At 47.0% G+C, this 23604-nt stretch overlaps 1 protein-coding gene across 3 annotated transcripts in view; it reads left to right on the forward strand.

Moving 5' to 3' along the window:
• The first annotated feature begins 488 nt into the window (after positions 1-488).
• Positions 489-23604, forward strand: part of LRP8 (LDL receptor related protein 8) — a 240313-nt gene continuing 217197 nt past the window's right edge. For 2 of the 3 annotated variants that reach the window (XR_008846595.1, XM_056532188.1), the window contains exons 1-2: positions 489-661; positions 3361-3483. Coding sequence is in view for 2 of the 3 variants with exons in the window: in XM_056532188.1 (XP_056388163.1) it covers positions 586-661; positions 3361-3483 (199 nt within the window). In the remaining variant the exon portion in view is untranslated. The remainder of the gene's footprint in view (positions 662-3360; positions 3484-23604) is intronic. The other variant, XM_056532190.1, reaches the window with a different exon arrangement.

A 23604-nucleotide genomic window follows, 5' to 3' on the forward strand; every position in this document is an offset into this window, starting at 1 on the left:
GTGTGAACGTAGCCTTATAAGGTTTCAGTGCAGTGAAATACAATTTTATTCTAAATTTTTTTTTTTTTTTTTGAGGGGGGGGGGGGACAATCGTGCAAAAATGAAGTTTTTCTGTATTATTTGCTGTACTAATTACAGTAAAAAATGTAAACCAAAATTTACCTGCGGTTTTCCATTGCAGTTGCACCAAAAACGCTAAAAAAAAAAATGCTGCAAACGGACTCCTGAAACTACTGGGTCCAGCCCGAGCACTGCTGAGACTTATGGTCCCCCCCGTTCAGGATACTGAAGGACATTTTCCCGGATACTAAAGAGTTACCTTCCCCGTTTGTTTTACATATCTTCCCTGTGTCCCGCCCACAGGGGGGCGTGTCACACACGGCGCAGGTTGACAGCGACCACGCCCCCTCTTTCTGATTGTCTCCGCGTAGCTCCGCCCCCCTCACTTGTCAATCCTTACGTGTAAACGCTCGCAGGGTTTTCCTGCAGACCCCGCCCCTCTCCGGTCACACCCCGTGGGCGGAGCTCCGGTCGTCAGTGCTCTGGCTGCCGGCTCCATGCGCCCCGGGACCCGGCGGAGGCACCATGAGGAGCGGCTGCAGCAGCGGGGCCATCCCGGGCCTCCTACTGTTGCTGGTGCTGGGGACCCGTACTGGCAGAGGTAAGAGGCGGGCGGGGGCTCCGGGCTCCTCCGTACAGGTTACATGATCATATTCATCCTATGTCTCCTCCATCACATCCAGGCCGGGCTACATCAGCACCATCACCCCAGCCTGCCCCGCCATTCATCACCCTCCTCTGCCTGTGCCCATCTCATTCACCCAGGGTCACCTCTACCCTCTATCACTTCCTGGCACAGATCACATGATGCGACTTCCCTGCGGTTTTTTTTATTTTATGTTTTTTTGTTTTACTTCTGCTTAGATAACCTTAGGGATGTTGTGCACAATCTCCATAGACTCCTATGGGCTACAAAGTTTTTACTGCTCTCTGTGTGGGCAGTGGATTAAGTGGCACACAGCGGGCACCTCAGTGCTGGGCATAGACCAGTGCCTACTGGGAATTCTTCTTAACCCTTTATAACTGTACTGGGCAATGTCCTAGAGGTCTGTACGGTGACAGGAATGTCTATAGGAGGGAAGGAAAGTTCTGCATCTTAAGTTGCAAAATGCAAATAGAATTGTGTAAGACGCTTGCGCCAGGCATTGCTTTGCTTCACCCAGTTTATGCCCAGTTACCCCCCATTCATCTTCCTCTAAACCAGTGTTTTCCAAACAGCAGGTCTCCAGCTGTGGCAAAACTACAACTCCCAGCATGCCCGGACAGCCGCATGCTGAGAGTTGTAGTTTTGCAACAGCTGGAGACACACAGTTCTAAACCAGTGGTCCCCAATCAGAGGCTTTCTTAGTTGTACAACTCCTATCATGCCCTGACAGCTTATACTGTACCCTAGTTTGCGCTCAACCTGTGGCTATCCAGCTGTATCAGAACTACAACTCCCATCATGCCCATACGTCGACTGCAATCTTGTACCCAAGTGTGCGCTCAACTTCGGGACCACAGGTTGGGAAACCTTGCCCTGTAGGCTTTCATGGCATAATAGGAGTTGTAGTCTTGCAACAGCTGGAGAGAAACATGTTGGGAGACACTGTGGTACAGGATAATAGTTGACTTATGCGCATGATGGGAGCTGTAGTTTTGCTACAGCTGGGTAGCCACAAGTTGCGGGAACACTTGGGTACAGGATGGTGGTTGACGTATAGGCTGGCAATCCTTGATGGGAGTTGTAGTTTTGCTACAGCTGGATAGTCAAAAGTTGAGCGCATACTTGGGTACAGGGTAGTGGTTGATGTATGGGCATGATGGGAATTGTGGTTTTGCTACAGCTGGGTAGCCACAGGTTGAGGGAACACTTGGGTACAGATTGGTGGTTGACGTATAGGCTGTCAATGCATAATGGGAGTTGTAGTTTTGCTACAGTTGGATAGTCAAAAGTTGAGCGCACACTTGGGGACAGGGTAGTGGTTGATGTATGGGCATGATGGGAGTTGTGGTTTTGCTACAGCTGGGTAGCCACAGGTTGAGTAAACACTTGAGTACAGTATAGTGGTCGGCATTTAAGGTGTCATAGCATGGTAGGAGTTGTAGTTTTGCAACAGCTGGAGAGAGACAGATTGGGAAACGCCGCTCTACAAGCTGTCATAACATGCTGGGAGTTTTAGTTTTGCAACAGCCAGAGAGTGAAATGGTTGGGAAACACTGCCATATAGGCTTTCATAGCATGATGGATGTTGTAGTTTTGCAACAGCCAAAGAGTAATTGCCCTATAGGCTATCATAGCATGTTGAGAGTTGTAGTTTTGCAACAGCTGTAGACACACAGCTTGGAAGACACTGCTCTAAACCTGTGGTTCCCAATCAGAGGCTTTCTCTTAGTAGTACAACTACAACTCCTATCATGCCCTGACAGCTTATATGCCAAGCACTATACTGTACCCTAGTTTGCGCTCAACCTGTGGCTATCCAGCTGTATCAAAACTACAACTCCCATCATGCCCATACGTCAACTGCAGTTTTGCACCCAAGTGTGCGCTCATCTTCGGGACCACAGGTTGGGAAACGCTTCCCTGTAGGCTTTCATAACATGATAGGAGTTGTAGTCTTGCAACAGCTGGAGATAAACATGTTGGGATACACTGTGGTACTGGATAATAGTTGATTTATGCGCATGATGGGAGTTGTAGTTTTGCTACAGCTGGGTAGCCACAGGTTGAGGGAACACTTGGGTACAGATTGGTGGTTGACGTATAGGCTGTCAGTGCATGATGGGAGTTGTAGTTTTGCTACACAGTTGGATAGTCAAAAGTTGAGCACATACTTAGGTACAGGATAGTGGTTGATGTATGGGCATGATGGGAGTTGTGGTTTTGCAATAGCCAGAGAGGAAAAGGCTTGTGAAACAGAAACACTGCCCTATAGGCTGTCAGAGCATGTTGGGTGTTGTAGTTTTGCAACAGCCAGCGAGTAAAAACACTGCTGTAAACCAATGCATCTCTTGCCCCTGTACCCAGTCGATGCCCTCGTTCACACGACCTTTTTCCTGTCACGGTTTTGCTTCAGAAATGGAACCTAGAGAGAGAGAGTATAATTTTGGACCCAATACAAGATACTGCAGTGTGTTTACGGGGTCCTCACCCCCACTCACCCCTCATGGGCACATCGCCACTTAACAACGCTCGTATTGTCTAATTGTTCATCACCCCCATCATGCACCCTCCATGACAAATCGGCTCATCCTCCATTCACCCACTCCTTTCCACCCCAGCCAGTACCGCACTCACGTCTGGCTTTTCCCCCCCAGCGCTGCCCCCTTCTGACTGTGAGGAGAACCAGTTCCAGTGCTTGAACCAGCGCTGCATCCCCAGCCTGTGGAGATGTGATGAGGATGATGACTGCTCCGATAACAGTGATGAAGAGGACTGCCGTGAGTCCGGGGGGGGGGGGGGGGGGGGGAATGTTTATACTGTTACACCGTGCTGACACCTAATATACTGCATCAGCTGGGGAGGAAAAGCTTTGGTGCACTGGGGGTGGGGGATTTAGTGGGGTGCTGTTGGTGCAGGGTCACCCCTTATGTGTCTATATCACGTTGTATTGATTGACATCACGATGATGAAGATGCATAAGGAAACGTCTTAAACATCTGGCTCGGAGCTCCTCGTGCCCAAAGACGCGTAATTTGCATTCTCAGCAATTCCCTCAAATATGGTCTGTGGCGGAAATCATTTTGCTGTAAGCGGGAGCAATCTGGAGGAGGATTGAAAAGGGGGGGCGAAAAATCCCAATGGTCGCCCCGAGATCTGTCAGCAAACTACATAGCGCAATTCATGGCTTATTCCCCCTGCTATATCTGTTGGGGATAGCAGGATTTCCAAACCTGTAGCTCTCCAGCTGTTGCAAAACTACAACTCCTATCATGCCCCGACAGCCTTCGGCAGGGCATGATGGGAGTTGTAGTTTTGCAACAGCTGGAGATCTGAGGGTTGAGGAAACACTGGAGTATAGGATAGTAGTAGATAGTTGGGCTGTCGGGATATGATGGGAGTTGTAGTGTTGCTACAGCTGGAGAGCTGAGGGTTGAGGAAACACTGGAGTATAAGGATAGTAGTTGATAGTTGGGCTGTCAGGATATGATGGGAGTTGTAGTGTTGCAATAGCTGGGGAGTGACAGGATGGGTGTACACTGGGGTATAATATAGTGCATATGGGTTGACAAAGCATGTTGGGTGTAATAGTTTTGCAAGAGCTGCAGGACCACAGGTTGAGGGATAACTGGGGTATAGTAGATTGGTTGATGTATGGGTTGCCAGGGCACGATGGGAGTTGTAGTGTTGCAACAGCTAAAGAGCAACAGGATGGGTTTATCCTAGGGTATAGGATACTGGTTGATTTATGGGCTTTCAGGGCATGATGGGAGATGAAGTTTTGCAGCAGCAAGGATATAGGATAGTGGATGACGTATGAGCTGTCAGGGCATGATGGGAATTGTAGTGTTGCAACAGTGACAGGATGGGTGCACACTGGGGTATAGGGTAATGGTCGATGTATGGGCTGTCGCGGAATGATGGTAGATGTAGCTTTTCAACAGCTAGGATAGTTGGTATAGGAACACTAGAGCAGTGGTCTCAACCTTTTTTGCGACTGTACCCCCCAAAGAGTGAAAGTATGTCCGTGGGTACCCCTCGTGCGTAAATTTGTGCCGAACTTACACGCTAGGGGCACCCGTGGACAAAATAAGTCATAAAATTACTTATTTTCGTAATGGTGTGTACTTACCTTTATATTAATGCGATACTTAATTCCCTTGTGCCATTATTCCCCCTCCCTCTGATCCCCTATTGCCATTATCCCTCGCCCCCCCCTCCATCTTAATGCCCTTGTGCCATTATTTTTCCCCCCGCACCCCTCCGATCCCCCTGGGTTCATATATATACATATAATAACATCCCTCCCTCCGATACACTTTGTTTTTACATTTTTTTAACATTACCCTGCCTGTTCGGGTATACAGCGCTTCCAGAGTCCCGATCGGTGGGGCTTCACAGAAGGGTGACGTCCTCCTGCGCTGTGCTGCACCTCCGCGCAAAGTTAGGGGACGTCACACGTCTGCCTGGCAACCACGCAGGTCCCGTAAAGTAGAGAGCTGCCGCGGCCATTCCCTGCTCTGTGCTGACAAATAGGGGATAGGGGATAAGATGTCAGATCGCCGGGGTTCCGCTGCTGGGGACCCCCGGGATCGCCGCTGTGGCACCGCGCTATCATTACTGCACAGAGCGAGTTCGCTCTGTGCGTAATGATGGGCGATACAGGGGCCGGAGCATCGTTACATCACGGCTCCGCCCCTCATGATGTCACTGCCTGCCCTCTCAATTCAAGTCTATGGGAAGGGGCATGGGGGTCGTCACGCCCCCTGCCATAGACTTGCATTAAGGGGGCGGGCCGTGATGTCACAAGGGGCGGAGCCATGGCGTCACACTGCTCCATCCCCTGTATCGCCCATCATTACGCACAGAGTGAACTCTCTCTGTGTAGTAATGAAAGCGCGGTGCCGCAGCGGCGATCCCGGGGGTCCTCGGCAGCGGGACCCGGCGATCTGACATCTTATCCCCTATCCTTTGGATAGGGGATGAGATGTCTAGGGGCGGAGTACCCCTTTAAACTTGACTATGGGATTCTACTAGGGAAATCATGTTTTATAATAAATGCCCCTTCCTGGATCCTCCCACTGCCCTATCTTCAGCAGCAGATCAGCACACAAACTGTTCAATACAGTAGACTGTTGGCTTCCCAGCCAGTAGTCCTGTGGTAATGACAGATATGTTGCCTTTCTTTCCTTCAAGGAATGTATAAAATACATTCACATATTAATACAGAGGAGTCGGAGTCGCAGTTGGAAGTACAGAAAACTTTGGAGTCGGAACATTTATCTACCGACTCCACAGCCCTGGTTGCCCATAGCAACCAATCAGATCGCTGCTTTCAGTTTTCACAGGCCTCTTTAAAAATGAAAGAAGCAACCTTATTGGTTGCTATGGGCAACTGCCTCACTCTTTCTCCACACAGGTTTTTTTTTTGCTAAATCTCCCCCATAGAATTGAATGGAGTTTTTGGGGTCCCATTGGTCAGACGTTCATCAATCAGATACTTATCACATATTCCAGTGGTCTTTAGACTTTGGCCCTCCAGCTGTTGCAGAACCACAACTCCCACCATGCCCGGACAGGCTGGGAGTTGTAGTTCTGCCACAGCCTGGAGACCACTGAACTATCCGGTATAATTTTGTGATTAACCGTTTAACCCCTTTAATGTTTCTAAACCAGCTCCTCCATACTCAGGTAATGTACATCAGGCTGCGGTGTGCAGGCTCTCATGGCGCGTATCCCATGGGAAGCACATGGTATATGTTCGTACTGTGGAATACATTGCTTTAAAGGGGTACTCCAGGGAAAATATATATATATATATATATATATATATATATATATATATGTATATATATATACATATACATTTTTTATAATAATAATATTATTATTATTATTATTATTATTATTTTATCAACTGGTGCCAGAAAGTTAAACAGATTTGTAAATTACTTCTATTAAAAAATCTTTACCCTTCCAGTACTTATTAGCAGCTGTATGCTACAGAGGAAATTAATTTATTTTTGAATTTCGTTTTTGTCTTGTCCACAGTGCTCTCTGCTGACACCTGATGCCTGTATCAGGAACTGTCCAGAGCAGGAGAAAATCCCCATACCAAACCTATGCTGCTCTGGACAGTTCCTCACACGGACAGTGGTGTCAGCAGAGAGCACTGTGGACAAGACAAAAAAAGAAATTCAAAAAGAAATTAATTTCGTCTGTAGCATACAGCTGCTAAAAAGTACTGAAAGGATTAAGATTTTTTAATAGAAGTTATTTGCAAATCTTTTTAACCTTCTGACACCAGTTCATTAAAAAAAACCAAAAAAAACAACAACAAAGTTTTCCACCAGAGTACCCCTTTAATGGCATCACATTTGAAGAAGTGTCTTATTGTATGTGTTTCCAGCCGAGCATTAGAAAAATCCATTAGTTCTTTCTGTCCCATGTGCCGTGCATTGGCGTGTTCTTGTGACTGCCTGGGTGATCAGGCACCTATTGTATACAGCAGTGTTTTCCAACCAGGGCACCTCCAGCTGTTGCAAAACTACAACTCCCAGCATGCCCAGACAGCCAAAGGCTGTCTGGGCATGCTGGGAGTTGTAGTTTTGCAATAGCTGAGGAAGCTGCCAGTTGAGGAAACACTGGAGTATGGGATAGTAGTTGATAAATAGGCTGTCAGGGCATGATGGGAGTTGTAGTTTTGCAACAGCTGGATGGGGTGCGCACACTGTGGTATAGGATCGTGGTTGACGTGTGGGTTGTTAAGGCATGATGGGAGTTCAGCAGGATGGATGCACTCTGAGCTATAGTATAATGGCTAATGTGTTGGCTTTCAGCGCACGATGAGAGTTGTAGTTTTGCAGAAGCCATGGTATAGGAGTGGTTGACTCTATCTATTGGCTGTCAGTGCATGATGAGAGTTGTAGTGTTGAAACAGCTGGAGAGCAATAGGATGGGTGCACCCTGGGGTATAGGATAATGGTTGCTGTAAGGGCTGTCAGGGCATGACGGGAAATGTAGTTTTGCAACAGCTGGAGGGACACTGGTTGAGAAACCCCCGGTATACTGCATCTACCAAGTACATCACCTATTAGGATGTGCATTTCTTTCTTCCTAACATTGTCATATCTGTGATGATCAGATGCACTGGGTATAGGCTGTCCGAGTATGCTTGGAGTTGTTGTTCGGCAACAGCTGGAGGCACTCTGGTTGGGAAACACTGGTATAGATCATGCATGTAATGCGGCACCTATTAGAATGTGGATTTCTTTCTTCTCCACGTTGTCATATCTGCGATGATCAATGCACTGGATGTAGCCGCTCTTTGTGAATGAACACGGTCGCCCAGGATTCATTGGCTGCAGCGCGGCATCAGACAGAGTCACATGGAGCGGAGGGGCCCAGTAGTAACGCACAACTTGTATACACACCCCTGACACTGGGCACCGGAGGGTGTTTCTAGCATTAACCATTGCACGTTCCTTCCTTCCAGCATGTCATTCGTCCGCGTGTTTCGCAAATCTGCCAGAGAATAAGCAACATGTGGGGTCGTTCCTGCGGATTGGGGGCTCGATGGGGGCATTTTTGAGCTCCGCAGTGATGTATGGCACTGCTGCTCCTGGTGCCGCCTCGCACGGCTCCTCTGTGTACACACAACACTGCGGTTTCTGGTTTTACGAGGAAGTGAGTGAGCGTCTTGCTTTGTCATGCTGTCAGGGCATTGTCAGATGCGCCACGCCTCACGGTGACATATGTGGCATTAATGCCGCCACACTTCCCTGTTAAAAGGCTTTGGTGTCGTAATGTGCTTTGCATTTGCGAAACCTGCGCTCCAATTCGTGACTAGTAAAGGGTAGAGATGTTTGCGCTGCTATGCGATCTATACTATTCTTTCCATATCCGTTCTTTATATGACCTTTGTCTGTATATAGCAGTATTTCCCAACCAGGGTGCCACCAGATGTTGCAAAACTACAACTCCCAGCATGCCTGGACAGCCTTTGGCTGTCCAGGCATTCTGGGAGTTGTAGTTTTGCACCACCTGGAGGAACCCCAGTTGGGAAACACAGCTTTATACAGACAAAGGTCATATAAGGAACCGATATGGAAAGAATAGTATAGATCGCATAGCAGCGCAAACATCTCTACCCTTTACTAGTCACGAATTGTATATAGGAAAGACAAGGCTGAACTGGAGAGGGTGCAGAGGGGGGCTTCTTGAATCTCAGCACGTAAAAGGAGTCTACAGTGGGGTCAGTAGGTCGGTGACCTGAGGGGGCCATGTACCACACCCACACTATGAAATTCCAGGACTTGCTGTGTACTGTGACGTCAGTGTTCCTATTACCTCTTTACTGTGACGTCAATGTTCCTAATTTCCTCCATACTGTGACGTCGGTGTGCCTATTACCTCTGTACTGTGGGGTCAGTGTGCCTATTACCTCTGTACTGTGGGGTCAGTGTGCCTATTACCTCTGTACTGTGGGGTCAGTGTGCCCATTACCTCTGTACTGTGGCGCCAGTTCGCCTATTACCTATGTACTGTGGCACCAGTTCACCTATTACCTCTGTACTGTGACGTCAGTGTGCCTATTACCTCTGGACTGTGATGTCACTCTGCCTATTACCTCTGTACTGTGACGTCACTCTGCCTATTACCTCTGGACTGTTACGTCAGTGCGCCTATTACCTCTGTACTGTGACGTCACTGTGCCTATTACCTCTGGACTGTGACGTCAGTGCGCCTATTTCCTCTGTACTGTGATGTCAGTGTGCCTATTACCTCTGTAGTGTGACGTCAGTGCGCCTATTTCCTCTGTACTGTGATGTCAGTGTGCCTATTACCTCTGTACTGTGACGTCAGTGTGCCTATTACCTTTGTACTGTGACGTCACTGGGTGTATTACCTCTGTACTGTGACGTCACTGGGTGTATTACCTCTGTACTGTGACGTCAGTGCGCCTATTACCTCTAGACTGTGACGTCAGTGCGCCTATTACCTCTGGACTGTGACGTAACTGTGCCTATTACCTCTGTAGTGTGACGTCAGTGCGCCTATTTCCTCTGTACTGTGATGTCAGTGTGCCTATTACCTCTGTACTGTGACGTCAGTGTGCCTATTACCTTTGTACTGTGACGTCACTGGGTGTATTACCTCTGTACTGTGACGTCACTGGGTGTATTACCTCTGTACTGTGACGTCAGTGCGCCTATTACCTCTCGATTGTGACGTCAGTGCGCCTATTACCTCTGGACTGTGACGTCATTGCACCTATTACCTCTGGGCTGTGACGTCATTGCACCTATTACCTCTGGACTGTGACGTCAGTGCGCCTATTACCTCTGGACTGTGACGTCAGTGCGCCTATTACCTCTGGGCTGTGACATCATTGCACCTATTACCTCTGGACTGTGACGTCAGTGCGCCTATTACCTCTGGACTGTGACATCAGTGTGCCTATTACCTCTGTACTGTGACGTCAGTGTGCCTATTACCTCTGTACTGTGACGTCAGTGTGCCTATTACCTCTGTACTGTGACATCACTCTGCCTATTACCTCTGTACTGTGACGTCAGTGTGCCTATTACCTCTGGACTGTGACGTCAGTGTGCCTATTACTTCTGTACTGTGACGTCAGTGCACCTATTACCTCTGTACTGTGATGTCACACTGCCTATTACCTCTGTACTGTGATGTCACACTGCCTATTACCTCTGTACTGTGATGTCACACTGCCTATTACCTCTGTACTGTGACGTCACTCTGCCTATTACCTCTGTACTGTGATGTCAGTGTGCCTAATACCTCTGTACTGTGACGTCACTGGGTGTATTACCTCTGTACTGTGACATCACTGGGTGTATTACCTCTGGACTGTGACGTCAGTGCGCCTATTACCTCTGGACTGTGACGTCAGTGCGCCTATTACCTCTGGACTGTGACGCCAGTGTGCCTATTACCTCTGGACTGTGACGTCACTGGGTGTATTATTCTTGTATTATTATGATGCTATGTTTGTTATTTCTGTGACGTCACATGGTCCTTCCTGTTAGCTGTGACTCCACTGTGTCATGTCACTGGGCCATGTTATCACTTACTGAGAGAAAAATCTCAGTGCTTAATGTGTCAGCGGAAGTGGTCAGTCCTGGGTCAGCTGACTTCTTGTGAACTTCAGGATGACATCATCACCTATCAGATCGCTCCTGCCAGCTCACAGACACCTTTCTACCCAGCTCTATCTGTATACTGCTGATGCTGCTCTCTCTACGGCAGTGTTTTTCAAATAGTGTTTCTCCAGCTGTTGCAAAACTACAACTCCGAGCATTCACGGATAACCTTGGCTGTCTGGGCATGCTGGGAGTTGTAGTTTTTCATCAGCTGGAGACACACGGTTTGTAAAACACTGCTCTAGATGTGCCGTGGATGTGCCGACAGCAGTGACAACGTGAGCTCCCTCCTGCTGTCGGGTAGCTCTGTTTGTCTGTTCATAGTGGTGGATTTCCTGTTGTTGACACATTGGGGGAGATTTATCAAAACCCGTCCAGAGGAAAAGTTGCCCAGTTACCCATAGCAACCAATCAGATCGCTTCTTTCATTTTTAACAAGGCCTCTGAAAAATGAAAGAATCAATCTGATTGGTTCCTATGGGCAACTCAGCAACTTTTCCTCTGGACAGGTTTTGATAAATCTCCCCCGTTGCCTGCTAATAACAGGCTATATTCTCTCGCTGGAATGTCCGCGCGGAATTCTGCAGGAATATTATGCATGAACATTCTGCTGCAGCAGAATCCCTTTGATTTCAGTGGGATTCCCTGGCACTGTGCACTTGGTGGAATTTCTGCAGCAGATGTTTCTACCACGGAAATTCCGATTCCGGCATCTGCAGCAAGAATAAACTTTCTGCGGCTGTTGTTTTTGCGGCTTCCACTCGGAGATGCATTGCCATCTGTGTTGGCACTTTTACGAGCAGCCCTAGCGTTCCTGGATTATTCAAATGTGCAGCATGTCCACTCGTGTTTTCTGGATTGACATTCCGCACATTTTCGGCCATGTAAACCCAGCCTAAAACTGAAAACTTTGTGATCTGACCTTTTGGCTAAGATCAAGTGCAGTATCTGTTCTTATCAGTTCATATCGGGGGATCGGGTACCACTGATGTGGGACTGGTGAGGATGGGTGCTGCATGGAGGGGGAAGAGGTGTAATGGGGCGTTCCGCGGCTGGTTCTGAGGAATCAGCTGCCCTGATATGACCTGTTCCCTCTGTGACTCCCCATGAAGCTGGGAGGGGGTCTACAGCCGAGGTACTTTAGTGCCTCGCGGAGTGGTGACCCCCGAGGTGCTGAAACTCACTGGGTTTACTGGCTCACTGAGTTGAAGCACTGGCACCATGAACTCTTCCCCTTGTGGCACTCTCCTCTTGATTCCCGGCCTTCTGGCTAGGATCAGAGAATCTTTTATAACACAAATAGAGAACATAGCCACACATCCACCATTTGTATTTTGATCTACTTGCTTCTCAACATAATTTCATAAACTAACAGGTTGTTATTATACATTTTGATCAAAAAGTACAAGCCCACTCGCCACTTCATGGCCACCTAGTCAGATTGGGTCCCTAACGTTACACTGGCGTAGCGCCGGGCTGCGACCACTGCCTCCGAGACACCATGTCCACGACCCAGTGGCCAGGCAGCTGCACTGCTGCCCGACCAAGCCCCTGGCTCTGGGCCGTACCACCCCACAAACAAAGCATCAAAGAAACAATGGCCGCCACAGAGCACCACACCAGTGTGAACACCTACCATGTGCTCCCTACCAGAGGGCTGGGAGAATGCTAGGAGGAAACCCTTATGCAGTCTCCTGCTAATTCAAAATGCTTGGGCTGAATGGGTGGAGCGGAGTGCTGGCCATGGAAGAAGGGAGAGACTACAATTGTAGTCTCTCCCCTCTTTCATAGCCAGCACTCCGCTCCACCCATTCGGCCCAGGCATTTTTAATTAGCATTAGACTGCAAATGGGTTTCCTCCTAGCATTCTCCCAGCCCTCTGGCAAGGAGTACTTGGTAGGTGTTCACACTGGTGTGGTGCTCTGTGGCGGCCATTGTTACTGTGTTTCTTTGTCTGCGGGGTGGTGTGGCCCGGAGCCAGCGGTTGGACGGGCAGTAGTGTGGCTGTCTTGCCACTGGGTCGCTCCTCCTGTGGGCCTGGGGTCGCGATGGCAGTGGCCGCCGCCCGGCGCTGCACCAGCGTTAGGTTAGGGACCCACTCTGATTAGGTGGCCTTGATGTGGCGAGTTTTAGAGAATTTTTTATAGATCCGGACGGATGTCCGGGCAGTATATCTGCGCACTTATTTATTTATTTTTGTCACTGTGTCACTTTTACTGTTGTGTGTCCACAGGATTGTTAGGATGCGGTAGCCCTTCTGGGTGTCCCTCCTGGCGGTCTAGGGGAGGTGTGTGTGGCCATCAGGTTCCGCACCTCCCTGCAAAAACCCCGGGTACTTCTGCATGGGCAGGGTACCGACCGTTAACAGCTCTGCAGGCAGATATCTTGGCTAATGCCAAGGGGGATGCCGGAAGCATTTGTGGTCCCTTAGTAGCTTCATCAAAAAGGGACATCGAAGCTGGAACCTCGCAGGTACCTTTTGGTCCGGAGGCGAAGGGTAAGGTTTGTAGGGGGGCCTCTCTCCTGTCAGAGAAGGGCTTCCGATAGACCGCATCCTCTGTAGGGATCGACCGATTATCGGCACGGCCGATATTATCAGCCGATATTCACGTTTTTTTTCCCGTTATCGGTATCGGCTTCTAACCTGCCGATAATGCGCAAAACAAGTCCCGCGATTCGTGCGCACGCCTTGTTTTGCCGTGCGGAGCAATTGCCTGACAGCTGACAGCACGGTGGAGCAGGAGCTGTCAGCTGTCCCGCTCCTCCACTCCCGCACCTTTCTCACGCTGCTTCATTCTTGCAGAGGGAGTAAGAGCCGCGGGGACGCCATCCACGGCAGGCCGGCGTGATGACATCACATGATCACGTCCCTGCAGCTCTGACTCACAGTACAAGAACGTAGCAGCGTGAGAAAGGTGAGCACTGCTCAGGCGCTGTATGGATGGACGGGCAAATTATAAGTGAGGGGGGCAAATTGAAGTGAGGGGCACATATCAGGGGGGTATTATATGTGAGGAACACAGGACAGGGGCGGTTATATGTGGGGTCACATGACAGCCCCCCCTGTCATGGGCCCATATAATGCCCCCCTGACTTACAATACCCACTGTCCTGTACCCTCACATAAAATGCCCCCTGAGGGTGCAGGACATGGGGCATTATATGTGAGGGGCACTGGGCAGGGGGCAATATATGTGAGGGGCACAGGACAGGGGGTATTATAAGTCAGGGGGGCATTATATGGGCACATGGGAGGGGTGGGCTGTCATTTGTCCCCACATATAATCCCCCCCGTCATGTGCCCCTCATACATAATACCCCCTGTCCTGTGACCCCCACATATAATGCCCCATGTCCTTTGTTCCTCACATACAATGCCCACATATAATGCCCCCTGACATGTGCCCCTCATATATAATGCCCTATGTCCTGTGCCCCTCACATATAATGCCCCCTGTTCTGCACCCTCAGGGGGCATTATATGTGAGGTGCACAGGACATGGGGCATTATATATGAGGGGCACAAGACAGGGGGTATTATAAGTCAGGGGGGCTTTATACAGGCAGGGGGAGAGAAGCAAGTGGCGGTCTCTGGCACCGCAAAAGCCGCTACAGTTCATTGATTTAAAGCGCCCGCTTTAAATCAATGATCTGCAGCGGCTTCAGGGTGTGTGGGGGGGGGGGTTTGGGCTAGAGAAATAGCCGATAATTTATACCGGAATATCGGCCTTAACCTCCACAGATTATCGGTATCGGCCCTAAAAAATCGATATCGGTCGATCCCTAATCCTCTGCACGTTTTTTTTTTTTTGTGTAGCATGTTTGCACTTTTTCTTGCACTCTGGGTGGTTAGAGAGCACGTTCCTTGGCTCTTAGGCTCCTTTCACACTAGTGATTTCTCCGTTATTGAAGTTCCGTCACATGTTCCGTTGCATGCAGTAATTTTTCCGCCACGATGTCCCGTCACTGTATAACATCCGTAATGAATTACGGGCATATACGGGTGCAAACGGGCAGTTACAAAATCCCAAAGGCTGCAATACGATTTAGTCTCGGCCGTCAGGGGTTTTGTAACGGCAGGTTTTTGCCAAAAAATTGTGATGGAATATGCGACGGAACTTCAATAACGGAGAAATCACTAGTGTGAAAGGAGCCTTAAATAGAAGAGAAAAAAAAATTGCTTTGTATTTGTATAGTCACAGTAAAAGTAAATTCAAAACTTTTTTTTTAAATATTTGTGGATAGAATCTCCATGAAGGGAACCACCGCTGTGATGAGTCTGAAGTGTGGAGACTGGCTGAATTCTGGGACGTCTTGCAGAGATGTGTGAAGTTCTAATGCAGGCAGAAGGGGTTACGGGAATGTTAAACTGAATTATTAATGTGAATTTTCACTTGTCAGGATATAACGCTAATTGGTATTGGGCAGATGGATCTGCGCCGAGAGCTTTTTTTTTTAATGCAGAATTTTGACATTGCACGTGAGGTCTCTATATGGGGATCTGCTTGATGTGCATTTATCCTATGTAAATTGTACGCTCCTCCATCACGGCAATGACGTATGTTGGTCAAATACATCAAATACTGAAGGGATGTATGCAGATCAGATATAGTTGTAATGCTGGGTACTATATTTATACTGTAGAAATGTCACTCCTGAGCTGCGCTAGTGGTAAGCGTATAGTTCTGCTACACGGCGGAGCTGAATCAGCACCACTCACAGAGGACAGGGCTCACATTGCTCAGAATGACATCACTTTATCTGGATTTAAAGGACCATTCCCAGAAAAGCCCCTATAGATGGCAGCAACAGAGGCCACATATACTTCTTTTTTTTTTTTTAAATTTATTTTTATTTAATTCAGTAGAGGTATGGAAGCTGTAGTAAACATTGAAGAGGCTCGACTGTCTTGAGCGCCATGTTCTCTTCATACAGCTAGAGGTGCAGAGCTTTGGACTATTGCCCACCTTCTAATCATGGTCTATCCCTTTGATTATCCAGCAAAAATTATGTTTTAATAAATATGCCCAGGCTGTCTGATAACAGAACATAAAAAAAAAAAAAAAAAAGCCTGTACTTACCTTTCTCACGTCCACGCAGCCTCTGCTATCATGGCACCTGTTCTCCGCTTAACATTGCTTCCTGGTGCTGCAGACTTCATGACACATTGCCACTCACCAATCACTAGCTCAGGTGGGACACTTCTGTGCCCAGTGTTTGGCAATTATGTGTTGTGCCATCTTGAGCAGCAGGAAGCAAAGTTCAGCGGAGACAGGGTGCCTATTTAACGGAGGCGCTCAGGGAGGAAGGTAGGTAGGTACAAGCTTTTTTTTTTTGACCGCCTGGTCAATTTTATACCATGTTCACACAGCAGAATCAGACAGAAAAACTCTGCTTTGAAATTCTGTTGCAGCAGGGTCCCATTTGTTTTCAGTGTTCACGTGGAGGAATTTCCTTGAAATCCCGATTCCGGCCTCCACAGAACGAATTAACCTGTCAATTTTTTTCTGCGAAATCTGCTTGGAAATGCATTGCCCTGTTTGTCCTGCTAGTATTTCGTGTGTGTAATTAGTTGAAATTAGATCAATTAACTCTTTAGAACAGGGAAGAAATATAGATGTTTGGACAATTGGAAGGCCTGGACAGACATATATAAACTTCCATAGACAGGGAAAAATGGTATAAGAAGATAAGTTGATTATACTCTTTACCAGAATATAACTTACTAGGGTACCGTATTTTTCGTCCTATAGGACGCACCGGCGTATAAGACGCACCCAATTTTTAGGGGCAAAATCTAAAAAAATAAAGATTTTGAACCCAATAGTGGTCTTCAACCTGCGGACCTCCAGATGTTGCAAAACTACAACTCCTGGGAGTTGTAGTTTTGCAACATCTGGAGGTCCGCAGATTGAAGACCACTTCAGGAGGAGGTAATACTCACGTGTCCCCGCCGCTCCGGACCCGTCACCGCTGCCCTGGATGTCGCTCCATCGCTGTCGCCGTGTCCCCGTCGCTCTGGAACGTCTCTGCTGCCGGCCGGGTATCCTCGCTCTCCGTCGCCGCCATCACGTCGTTACGCACGCCGACGCACGTACGCGACGACGTGATGGCGAGGAAGGAGAGCGCCGGCATACAGGGGATCCCTGAACAGAGAAGACACCGAGGAGGCAGGTAAGGTCCCCCCCGGTGTCCTGTAAGCACTAACCCGGCTATTCAGTCGGGATGTTCGGGACCGCCGCGGTGAAATCGCGGCGGTCCCGAATAGCCCGACTGAACAGCCGGGTTAGTGTCACTTTCCTTTCAGACGCGGCGGTCAGCTTTGATCGCCGCGTCTGAAGGGTTAATACAGGGCATCACTGCGATCGGTGATGTCCTGTATTAGCCGCGGGTCCCGGCCGTTGATGGCCACAGGGACCGCCGCGATAGGGGTGTATTCGCCGTATAAGACGCACCGACTTTTCCCCCCCAGTTTTGGGGAAGAAAAAGTGCGTCTTACACGGCGAAAAATACGGTATTTACTCTCTTATATATACATACTCTTCATTAAATAATGAATGCGGCGAAAGGAGGTCACCCCGGCTCTAAAAGAGGATTATCAAGCTTGGTTTGCACCTGAATATCTACCAGGCTCTCTTTGAAGGTATAATTTTAGAAACCTTAATTCTTCTTAATGACTTGATATTTATATTAATCCATTAAAGTGTACCTGTCCCCAACAAAAACTTTTGATATAATGTACATAATACCATTATATGTATATTTGTAATATACATTGATTAAAAAATGTGTAGATTTTTGGGTGAAAAAATGCTGTCCCTGCAGCTGTTGCCTGTGTTTGTCTATGATGACTCCAAATACAGGAAGTGAGGACAGGACAAGCAGGGCTCTGTGCAGGCTCCTGGCTTGTCAATCATCCTGCTGTGTGAGCCTGGGGCGTGTTATAGAGCCTCAGTGTACAGAGCCTTGCTTGTCCTCGGTGTACAGACTGCTGCTTGTCCTCCGGTACACAGAACCCTGCTTGTCCTCAGTGTACAATAGATGTTATGTTTATATATTCAGAAAAAAAAATTGAATTGAACAAAATGAATTGGCCTATATGGAGATGGCGCATTTATGAGCGCATTTCCTGCTGTTTGTGGAATGTCCGCCATGTCAACATAGTCAAATGAAAGAACAATTTTTTTCCGGACAACCCCTATAAATATGGCAGTTCGAAGATTGCGTTGTCACTCTGCTGCATTACAGCTAATGCATGTCACCGCAACAAGGAGTCCATGTTAGGTAGGTTTCTGGTGACAGGTCATGGCCATTTGCAGGTCGACCCTATTCACTTTCATTACCGAAGACGTATCGGATAACTGGGTGTAGAAAATCCAAGGGGTCTCGGCGCAATCCGTGATGTAGGAATAAAAATTCCATTTATTGTAGTGCCAGTCACACGCGTTTCGAGGCCTAATCAGCCTCTTTTTCAATGTTACAATTGATATGCCATTGTAATATTGAAAAAGAGGCTGGTTAGGCCTCAAAACGCGTGTGTCTGGCACTACAATAAATGGACTTTGTATTCATACATCACGGATTGCGCCGAGACCCCCTGGATTTTTTACACCCAGTTTTCTGATGCTTTTACAATCGGCCAAGGCTTCCTGACTGCCGACACAGGGGTGGCTGCACCATTACCATATGCTGTCATAGGTGGTTGTGTCTGGCACACAGCCGCAAAAGGTGAGCGAGATTGCCCCTATTGCCCCACCAGCATTGCCCCAGAATACATCCATCTTTTAAAGACTACTATCCCATGAGAAGCTCTACTGTCTTTCTCTCTCTTGCTCTCGCAGCGTGACTCGGTGATGTTTGTCCATGTGACCTGTGTCGCCGCAAAATCGCTTTGTAGCGCTAGCCTATGACTCTCTTCGTTACGCAAAAAAATCGACTTTCGTAAGGCCTCATACACAGGACTGCATTACAGCTTTGTTTACAACTGAAAACACAGCCACTTCTGTAATAGACGGTGGTCTTGCCTTTATCTACTACAGTAAGGGGGTCTCCTGTTGAGGGCCTGTTGCTAGGCAACAGTCTAAGCTCATTACTAAAGATTATTCACTAGGAAGCCTGAAGGACTCTCTAATGCACTTTTTCCTTGACCTGTGAACCTCCAGCTGTAGCAAAACTACAACTCCCAGCATGCCTTGACAGCATGCTGGGAGTTGTAGTTTTGCGTTAGGTTGGAGGTCACCTAATGCATTGTGTATTACGCACTTGCTGTATGGTCACACTGCTTTGCCCTATATATCAGGAGTGTTGCCCATTGTATACCCCTCACATATGCCACTGTAGTGCCCAGTGTTTCCCAACCAGGGTGCCTCCAGCTGTTGCAAAACTACAACTCCCAGCATGCCTGACTGTCCGGTGATCTTCGGCCATGTTTAGGAAAGTGCAGTCTGCTGACACACACCACTTAGGCCTTCGCCGTGTCAATTGGGGCCTATGGCTGCTTATGGCATTTGCGCCAAGCTCTTTCCTAATGCCCACATTGACTGTATTTGTTCAAAAGTGGTATGAACATATGGGGGGGGAGATTTATCAAAACCTGTGCAAAGTTTGTTGCCCAGTTACCCCTAACAACCAATCAGATCGCTTCTTTCATTTTGCAGAGGCCTTGTTAACAATGAAAGAAGCGATCGGATTGGTTGCTATGGGCAACTGGGCAACTTTTTCCTCTGGACAGGTATTGATAAATCTATCATGGTGTTTGTCTTCGCCTAGCAGTGTGGGAAAAATAAAAATTGCGCAAAAATTTGCTTTTCCTGGCCACTTGCCAAGTTTTGGAAGTAAAATAGTAGTAGTTTATGTGAACAATTGATGCACATTTTTTTGGGCCCAAAATCTATGCCCGCTTACAACCCGGGTCAATTTATAATGGTGTTCACCAGTGTTCCCCAACCAGTGTGCCTCCAGCTGTTGCAAAACTACAACTCCCAGCATGCCCGGACAGCCGTTGGCTGTCCGGGCATGCTGGGAGTTAAATAGTTACATAGTTACATAGTTACATAGTTAATACGGTCGAAAAAAGACATATGTCCATCAAGTTCAACCAGGGAGTTGTAGTTGTGCAACAGCTGGAGGCACCCTGGTTGGAAATTACGGGCGCACACTTTTTAATATATATATCAGCCATCTCCTGAGAGATTTTTTATTTTTTTTATTTCTTGCTACAGATACTGCAGAAAATATATATTTATTTTTCAGTGTTTTTTCTCAAAATTATTATTTTTTTTTTCTTTTTAATTTGCAAAGCAGGACACGTGGCTTATCTTTTTATATCCTGCCCTAAGCGGATTTGCATCGAGTTGACTAGAGAACGCAGATAATATTCTGTTTACCTAAAGATCTGGCAATTTCATTCTCTATTTATATAATCCAATTTAATGTGTGTTTTTTTAATAACCTCTTTTGAATAATTTAATCCAATAGAGATTTAAAAAGAAGAAAAAAAATTGTGCGCAGTGAGTATAGCATAGACACAATGTGACACATTATTATTAAGTAAGAATCTCTGACATTTCGGTATTACATTTTTTAGTTTTGTCATTTTTTTTTTAATACTTTTTTTTTTTTTTTTTTTTTTTAATCTATTGGCTGTAGTTTCGATGCAAGGAGTTGTAAAACCTTGGCATTGCTTTCCTGCCAGTCTGAATTAATGTGTCTTTAAATCGGACGGATGATCTGTAAGTATTTTAGAATTTATGGAAATAATCCCTGAGGGTAAAGAAAGTCCTGACTTTCATACCCACGGATGCTAATTCACATAGCATTACTGAGTCAGAAATACGATGGTTTAAAGGAGAACTCTAGTTGAGATTGAAAATAAAAATGTTATTTAAGTGGCTATTGGGGACACTTAGCTGCTACTTATTTGGGTCTGCTTTTTAATGAGTCTCTGTCACATTGAACTAGCAGTCTAATCTACCATGTTATAGATTAAAAGGTTTAAAGAGAATCTGACAGCTATTTCACCCCTTCTAATTCCAATATATTGGGTTATAGTGGGGGTGCATAGCTGTAAAAAGTAGTGTAACTTACATGTTTAAATGGGCACTGTCAGATACAAAAACTTTTGATATGTTGTAAAGCATGTACAACCAATAGATTAGAAAATTTTCTGTATTTCATACTGAAAAAGCCAGTCAAACTGCCCCCCCCCCCCCCTGCCTGCTTGGACACATACTAGTCCTGCTGTGTCCATGCATCATCACCTATGACATGGACACACTTCCTTGATTGACAGCTGTGAGCGCAGGGCTCAGAGCTGGAGGAAAAATCCTCCCACTCTCAGCTTGTGTCCCACTAATGTCAGTGAGGACAAGCTGGGAGTTGTAGTTTTGCTTATGCTAGGGGAGAAGTGAGCAGACAGCATACTGAGGGAGGGGGCGGAGACCTGCACAATGAGGCCACGCCCCCTCCCTTTGAGAGGAATTCAGACTAGTGAGCTAAATTAAGCGTGATAAAAAAATAAAGGTGCTAGACACATAAAAATTAGATGTAATGAGTAATATATAAAAAAAAATGTAAATTTTTCTTGGGATCTGACAGGTACGCTTTAAGTTACATATGTCTGAATTTCTGCACATTAGAAGCTCCTTGCTATAGTGCTCCAGTGCGAATTGGAGGTGGAGAGCTGGATCACGCAACTCCCCCCTTGTCTCATTAGTATTCTGGCCTGTCCTCTTCCGTTTAGTCGTTTCCCCCCCCCCCTCCCCCCCCCAAGGCTCTATTAGATCTTTTTTTCCACAAAGTTATAAATCATGGTGACAGGTTTACTTTAAAGGAGTTCTGTAGTGAAATAAAACGTATCCCCTATCCAAAGGGTGGACAAGTTATAGATCGCAGGGGGTCAGACTTCTGGGATCGCAACGATCTCCTGAACGGGGCCCCGGCAGTCTGCTGGAATGGGGCGTGCCGACCCCCGTTTGAAGCGTCGTCCGACACCCCCCTCCATGTATCCCATAGAGGTACATGGAGGGGGTGTGTCGGCTGCGGCTTCCTGCAGGGGTCGGAGTGGCCACTTCCAGCAGAATGCTAAGGCCCCCGTTCAGGAGATTCGGGGGGGGGGGGGGTCTGACCGCTGGGATTTATAACTTATCCCTAAAACCCCCTTAACCTTTTGGATAGGGGATAAGTTATATTTCACACTAGTGAGACCAGTATGTGGAGGGTAATTATTAATTAATTTATTTTATTCATTGGTGGTCCAAGAACACCCTTTGTTTCCCACACCACTTAAAAATATGTATGCTTTATTATTTGACTCACACACCAGGTGACTTTAAAAGCACAGGAATAGCCATAGAGTATCATACAGTGTATATATATATATATATATATATATATATTATCATTACTCTCTCAGACCAGCCGGCCTGTTAGGTATAACTGTATTCCGTTTTGCAATCACTAGCGTCTGTAGTACGCTAGGACATGCCTGGCTATCCTGATTATTAAAAACTGAAAGTTCAGGTACCCCTCGACAGTTTCACCATGTCTGTGGCTTTATCAAGAGGTACATGGAGGGGGTGCGTCGGCCACGGCTTCCTGCGTGGGTCGGAGTGGCCACTTCCAGCAGACTGCTAGGGCCCCCGTTCAGGAGATTTGGGGGGGGGGGGGGGTCTGACCGCTGGGATTTATAACTTATCCCCAAACCCCCCTTAACCTTTGGATAGGGGATAAGTTATATTTCACTGCACTACTTCTTTAAGGTGTGCATCATTAGGCTATGTTCACACACAGTGTATGGTGAAGGGCAGTTTTACAGCTCAAAGGTATAACCAAAGACCGAAATAATTTTTTTTTCTATCTAGTTCCATTTAATATTCCCATTCAATAAAAATGTTATGACCATTATTTTACAGCTGTTTTTAAAACTCTGCAATTCCGCAAGCAGAAATTCAGAAGTGTGAATGGGAGTGCGGAATGGCATAGAAGTCTATGGACGTTAATTTCAGGTGGAATTCCGCAAGCGGAAATTCTGCCCTGTGAATAGACCCTATCTGTTTCTGGCATGCAAAGCATCTAGCACCACCGTATCTAAAGCCATCAGAACAAGATAATGGAAAAAAAACTGACCTCAACCTAGCCTCAGCTATTAAACGCGGTTTTAAAGAGAACCACTCATGTTAAACCCTACAAAAGTCAATGGGCATCAGGCACCATTTTTTCTTGGGTGTAATGGATCTGTGTACGGACTTTGTACTCCTATTCGAAGACAAAAAGGGGGAAGACTAGAACTCTACTGTCCAAGGATTAAAGGGGTTATCAGGGCAAAGACCCCTTATCCCCTATCCTTTGGATAGGGGATAAGATGTCTTTTCCCGAATAACCCCGTTACTAGTGATATCAGGTGGGATGGGCGTGGTTGTTGGTCATATTTCTAGGTGGGAACTTCGTATACTTGGGTTTTACCCTGGTTGAATTTAGTCTACTCTCATTAAAACAAACTTTTGCTATTGCACTCCTTATGGTAAAAAATAAAAAAAATCTTTCTGATGTACTTTGTTAAATAAAAAACAGAAAACTTCATGTTTCTAGTGTTTAAAAAAGCTGCCACTAGGTGTCTCCCTACTTGTCCAGAGCACATTTCCCCACATCTTTTGCACAGACTTTGGACTCCTGCTGGCCTGGCAGAATTCCAAACTCAGGAAATGTTGAGGGGGGGGGGGGGGTGCAGCCTTA

The sequence above is a fragment of the Hyla sarda genome, chromosome 7 (assembly GCF_029499605.1).
Source record: "Hyla sarda isolate aHylSar1 chromosome 7, aHylSar1.hap1, whole genome shotgun sequence".
In the NCBI taxonomy this organism is placed as follows: Eukaryota; Metazoa; Chordata; class Amphibia; order Anura; family Hylidae; genus Hyla; species Hyla sarda.